A 6,646-nucleotide genomic window follows, 5' to 3' on the forward strand; every position below is an offset into this window, starting at 1 on the left:
GTTAAGTCTGTGTATTGCTAAACAGTGTGACTGACATGCTTGTAAACTCCTGTGGGAGTGTCTGTCACAATGACATTGTAAAAAGAAGACACCTAAGAGGTCACGAGGGCGATCAATGCGGGTCTGATGTCCTAATGTCAAAGTAAATAAGAGCAGTGACTATGTATGTGACACTTCTAGGAATGCAGCACTCAGCATTCCTCCCTTCTGCCCTCGTTTTTTCCTTGTTTTGCCTCTGCCTTTTTGTCCTTGCTTTCTTTGTACAAAGCACTCTCACACAAAGTGTCTGGTCATGACAGGCAAGTGGTGACCAAGTGACACAGCAACCAATTACAGAGAGAAACAAAAAGAAGGAGGAACAGGAAGAGGTGGAGGAGGAGAAGGAAAACACAGAGAAAGTTAAACAGATATGGATGATGCTGGGCAAAAAAGAAGACCAAGAACTCGCCTTCAGAACCACAAACGTGGTGTAGGTACAGAATTAAAGGGCATGCCAGACTCTGAAGTACATCACCCTCTTCACCATCTCCAGTCATCTCTCTCCAAGGACCCAGGTCTGGTCTCCTACACCCTTCCCTCACACTCAGACACCCTCTTCACTCGCCTACATGGCCTTCAGGAGGAAGAACTACTCCTGGACTGCATTTTTCCCCTCCAACGCAACTCCTTCAGAGCTCACAGACTTGTGCTGGCAGCTGCCAGTCAAACCCCCGATGCATTTTTTGACTCAAAGCAAAAATCTGGCCTTGGATTGCAGGAAATCAGCCATTGTTTGACCCCAGTTGGGTTAAAGGTCATTCTGGACTTTGCGTACTGCAGGGACGTGACTGTGGACTTGAGTAAAGAGGGGGTGATGGAAGAGGTGATGAATGCTTGCAAGTGTCTGGAGATGGAGAGGCTGATGCAAAGGTGCTTGTCAAAGGTCACAATCTCTGCAGCCACAGAGAGAGAGAGGAGCTTGGCAATCATCAAGGACATGTGGGAGAGAGGTGTTGGCTGTGACATCACAATACAAGCAGACAGTGGAGAAAGATACTTGGGTAAGGTAACCAAAGATGTCCTCTAGACTGTCCTCGCCAGAAATCAGAGGCATTGGTTGTTTGTTCTAAAATGACAAAGGGTAATAGTTGTATGAATTCGAAAGTGAAAGTAGTATAACACCATTATTTAAGGTTTGCGGGGTCTGTGGCCTAGTGCAGCCCTGTTGAAAGACCTTTTTAAGTGTTTCTGGAGTAGTTTTTGTGAAAAAGCCTTCTACCTGTCTGTCCATGCCTTCTTGTTTATCTTGTTCTCATCCTTTATTTTCATCTGTCTGTTTCTTTATCCTTCCTTTATCCCTCAGCACACCGTGTGGTGTTAGCAGCAGGTGGGGACTATTTCCGGGCACTGCTCTGTGGAGGGTTACGGGAGTCCACTGAGGACATTGTGTGCCTGCGAGGCGTAGCATCCTGGGTCATTAAATCCATACTGGGCTTCATCTATACAGGCCAGCTCAGACTGGGCTGGAGCCAGATTTGGGAGCTCACAGATGCACTGTTTCAGTTCCAGCTGCAGGGGGCGCACTCACTATGCATCAACTTCCTGCAGGACAGAATGGATGAAAGTACCTGTCTGGATGTGCTGGTCCTGGCTGAGACCTATGGGCTGGTCCAGCTGGGGCAGGCTGCAGAGGAGTACATCCTAGCCCACTTCCAGTGCATCTCTGCAGGGGAGAAGTTCAAGGATGTCCCCTATTGTCTCCTGGTCAAATTGCTTGAGAAGGACTCATTGTGTGTAGAGAGTGAGGTAGTATTTTTTTACTTCCACAACTATCTGGGTTACAAAAAATAAATATGCACTTAGAAATTAAGTTAGAAGCAACACATACTTGTATTTTTCCTTTTGTACTGGTGACCTGTAAGACCTTTTTGTAACTTGTACAGTTTGATATTATGTGAATGAATGATTTTTAATTCAGGCAGGTTTTCATAGCAGATCTCAGATGTAACTGTTGCATCAGTGGCCATAGAACATTGTTCCTGCTGGCCCTTTTGCACAGGATTTGAAAATATTTTACTTTGGTACCATCTGGTGGTTTATACATGAATGACACAGTGGTAGACAACAACTCCAGCACGAAATTAGAGGGTCCCATTCATGTCATGACATGCAAAAAATGCACATAACATGCCCTAGTAAGGAATTTTGAGAACTGGGATGTATGTTTTCATTCAGTCAGGATGTAACTAATGACTGTGTGATCCTTGTGTGTGCACACATTTGCCATTACCACATCTTATCCCAACATATACAGATTTTTAAGCCTGTAAAGTTATGTGAATTTCCCTTCCTCATACTTAGATAGTGGTGTTCAGAGCAGTAATGAGCTGGGTGGAGGACGACCCTAAAGGGAGGCTACCAGTTCTGCCTGGCCTGCTCCACCATGTTCGTTTCACACTCCTCAGATACTCTGAGCTGCAGGAGGTCCTGAGCTGCAGCCTCCTCCGCAGGATCTCTGGGGCCAGAGGTACTCTGGAGCTACTCCATAGTCTCCTGGAGGGGGATTACAGAGGGCCAGAATGCCGACCTCGCACCCCAAACCAGGTATTTTTCTTAAAAATCAGATTATTGTATTAGTTTAGGTGTGGAGTCAAAGAAATCTTTTAAATGTTCTCTACTTTCGAAGTTTCCAGTCTGTAGAAATCTAGTTTATAATCGGGTTTCAGGTCCTGGTTCTGGTCTGTGGGGACACTGTCGATGATGATTTCATGAAGAGGGTTCCCAGCCAGACCTTGTGGTTCGCTCAGCAGTTCCATCGTGGACCTGATCTAATTAGAAGCATAGGTTGGAGGCCGTTCACCAAGATCCCTGAACCAGCCCGGTTCAGACACTGTGTCTGTCTTCTCAACAACAAACTGTATGTCCTGGGAGGACGCAAGTACTACGGAGCGCTGGATATCCTCAAGTCTGCCTGGAGGTAGGGTGTGTGTGTGTGTGTGTGTGTGTGTGTGTGTGTGTGTGTGTGTGTGTGTGTGTAGCAAGTAGGATTGATAAAGGCCAGTAACAGAGCTGATGGTTGTTCAGACTTTGTGCCAGTACCTCCAGATAATCCAAAAAAAATTTAGCGTTTCACATCTTCATGCTAAAATGTGTTTTTGTCTCAGTTGCAATGTCTCTAAAAGGCCAATGTGGCAATAATTAGACAATACATTCTGTGCTAGGGCTGCAAATAACGTATTTTCAATTAATCTACCTGCTATTTTCATTTTAACTATGAACTGTTTGGCCCATAAAAAGTCAGAAAATAGTGAAACATGTCATTACAATTTGCCCAGGATAACATCTTCAGATTTGTTTTGTACAAACAAAGTCCAAAAAAACCTCAGCTTAATACCATAGAAGACTAACTATCAACAAACAGACATTTGAGAAACTGGATCCAGTGATTTTTTTGGTACTTTATGGCACAGACGAGAAGATTCATAACATACTTAAAAGGTTTCTATGACTATTAGACAATTTGTTCTTCCTTCTATCAAACATGCCTGCACATTCGCTGTTCTTGTCTCTTGTGGGTGTGTTCTGTTTTCCTGGCCTGGGGAGGGGGCAGGGTTGACTCACCCGGAGTTGCAGGATGGAATCTGCATCATAAATGTGATGCAACATCTTCCTGCAAAGCTTGTGGTGATGGTTACCCTGGCTGATAGCCCCGCCTTTTTGATATATGCAGTTCAGTGTTTCTTTTATGGGTAAAAGATATATAAGGTTCCTAACTTGTCACACAGCTCAAAACCTAAAACCCTCAGGATCGTCTCGGTGTGACACGACTCAACATCTCCACTGTTGATGCTGGCCTCCCTCCAAAATACAAGTTTATCGTAATGTAATTCTGATTTTATAGATAAGCTTCCTGATGTTTTAATATCACCTGTCATGGTGGCTCATATTCAAAACAGGCCTTACAGCCCCATTGTGCAACATCCTGCCTAATGTTTTGAAAGGAGAGTTAAGTTTCAACACTGGACATTTCAGGGAGCTGTAGAGTGTAACGACAAAGCCAGAGATGAATCAAGCATCAGCCACTGTGTTTAATGAAGATTCCTCACTATACACAGAAAATGTCTGGAAAAATTGCAATAAAGTTTTTTTTTTCTATTCATAGTGCTATTACCTGCTCTCCGTCAGCCTCTGTCCCTCTCTGTATAGGTTTGACCTGTCTCAGTGTAAATGGGAACGCCTACCTGACATGCTGTGCCAAAGGGACTACTTTTCTGCCGTGTGTTTGGACGGTAAGGTCTTCGCTCTGGGTGGTAACCGCGATGACAGCCAATACCTGGATGCTGTTGAGTACTACAGTCCTGAGGAGAACACCTGGAGGTACAGTATAACACTGGAGGGCACGTTTCATGACTTGGACGGAACAAGTTATACAGGCACGATCTGATATCACCATGTTGGTGTGCCTACAACATCATAATTGTTGCTCCAGGACCAATACTGCAGCTGGTCAGTCACATTGTTGTGATGTCTTAGCTTTGCAACTTGGGTAAAAAGATGGGAAAAATAAGAACATGGGAGATTTTAGCCTTTCTAACATTTTAAAGTTGGGAGAAAGGGTCCATTTAAAGCCAAACCTTGATCTTTCCCCAAACCTAACCGTGTAATTTTATCCCCAAAACTGTGACAGGAGAACTAGGAAAGTCTAAAGACAAGTCAGTAAGTACACAAACCCCAGCATACAGGGAAACAAAGGCAAGAGGTGGTCAGACAGACAAGGGTCAAAACCAGAGAAGGCAGCCCAAACAGGCAAACAAAACCAACACAGAGGAGGTAAAAATCCAAAAACACAGGAAAGGGGTGAAACGCTCAACACACGAGGGACTAAGACAAACTGGAACAGGCTGAGGGAAACCACAGACTTATAACCACTCGGGCTAATGAGGGGCAGGTGAAACAAATCAACAATCACAATGGTGGGAAGACACAGGAAGTAAAGAAAAAGATGACACATGAGGACAGCTTTCAGTATAAAACAGGAAATAACTAAACTAACACGCAAACTTTACGTGTCCCACTGGTGGATTTTAACTTTGAGGCCAGAATGTTTGAGAAAGAGCATTTAGAACAAACACACAGTATATATAATTTATTAGTTTCCTCTGAAGCAGCACATACAGTCGTTCTGCTCGCAGCTTTTGGTCTTCTACCCTGCAGACGGGCTCACCCTCTGGACATCGCTGTCAGCGCCCACGCTGCAGCTGTCCTGAACGGCCAGATCTACATCTCCGGAGGCTGCGACTCCCATCATCGCTGCCTTCCCTCTATGTGGCACTACCATCCTTCCCGCGGCTGTTCCACCAGAGCACCGATGACTGTGGGAGTGGGACGCGCCGGCCACGTCATGTTAGCCTTGGGGAGCGGGTTAGTGGTAGCTGGTGGGCTGCAGCCGCTCTGCGTGGGCTTTGGAGACCAACTCCTCTGTGAACTATATGACGCCACTCATGACTCCTGGTCCTCCATCCCCGCCCTGCCTCGACCTCATCTGTCACCAGGTGCAACCGTGCTCGATGGGAGGTTATATGTGATGGGAGGGTCTTCAGCAAACACAGCAAGGGATACCCAGTGGGTGCATTGTTATGACCCTGTGGAGGGGTGCTGGGAAAACCTGGGGGCTATGCCACACCCATACACAGATCTGGCAGCTTGTTCCCTGCCACTCCCTGACCTGTCTGATGCACATTGAAGGTTTTCATTTCCGCACTGGTTGATTTTGCTTCTGGTTCAAGAAAATCACAATAAATAAATCGAAGGTGAGAAATGTAATTCTGTTGATGGAACTCTGATCCCCAACAAGAGGTAGAGGTGCAACCAGGCGCTGTGCTGACTGTATCTGGCACATCAGAGACACTGAACACGCTAAAGGTGGCTCAATAACAGCAGGGCAGGCCCACCTTAGAAGAGTCTGAGATGGGACCAAGTTTGAGTACTTTCAAGATTGAGTCAAGATAGAGCCCAAATAGATAAAGCTATAAAGCTCCGTAAAGCTGAAGAGAGCTACTGATTTAGCTGTTAAATCTCTCCAGGTTTATCTGGGCAGCCCTTGTCCCATCGTCACATTGTTTCATATTGTTCTTTGATATATTCTTATAAAAATATCCATTTTAGCCTCTTTAACTCAGAGGGGAAAAGATTAAGGGGAACTCCACTGATTTTATACATCAAGGTAAGTTTACACGTCACGGGCAGCACTGTGAAAACAGTGGTCTTTTGTGGGTCTGAGGGGTCTTCTAAAGTCTGAGAAAATAACCCTTGGTGATCTTACGAAGTCTTAGCTACACCCGCCAAGGCTTGACACATATTTAGAACAAAAAACCTGCAATGCAAACTAGAGGCGTGGAGTTTGAAAGATATGGGCATAGCTGTGAGGGTAAATTTGATCACCAGCAGAACCCCAAGGAGGAACGAAACATGGGCACAGACTGCACGCAACTGACGTCAAATGAAATCAACCGACATCAGGGCAAAAGCTGAAGAAATTCCAAGAACGAGAAAAATTTTTAGCGTTTGACTTTGGTCGACCACTTCGATCTGAAGAAATGCTGAATGAGGTCACACAGCCCACAGTGTTCGATCTTTAGCTTTGCACAACAGTTTGTCCTATTTTTCT

The 6,646-nt window shown here is 45.2% G+C and overlaps 1 protein-coding gene across 1 annotated transcript; it reads left to right on the forward strand.

Annotated features, from left to right (window-relative positions):
- The first annotated feature begins 409 nt into the window (after positions 1-409).
- LOC139351769 (kelch-like protein 33) lies at positions 410-5,722 on the forward strand. Its single transcript, XM_070993775.1, has 6 exons — positions 410-1,040; positions 1,343-1,785; positions 2,341-2,583; positions 2,706-2,956; positions 4,186-4,356; positions 5,194-5,722. The coding sequence occupies exons 1-6, from the start codon at positions 410-412 to the stop codon at positions 5,720-5,722; spliced, it is 2,268 nt and encodes a 755-aa protein (XP_070849876.1).
- Positions 5,723-6,646: the final 924 nt, after the last annotated feature.

The sequence above is a fragment of the Chaetodon trifascialis genome, chromosome 23 (genome assembly GCF_039877785.1).
Source record: "Chaetodon trifascialis isolate fChaTrf1 chromosome 23, fChaTrf1.hap1, whole genome shotgun sequence".
NCBI classification, from domain to species: domain Eukaryota; kingdom Metazoa; phylum Chordata; class Actinopteri; order Chaetodontiformes; family Chaetodontidae; genus Chaetodon; species Chaetodon trifascialis.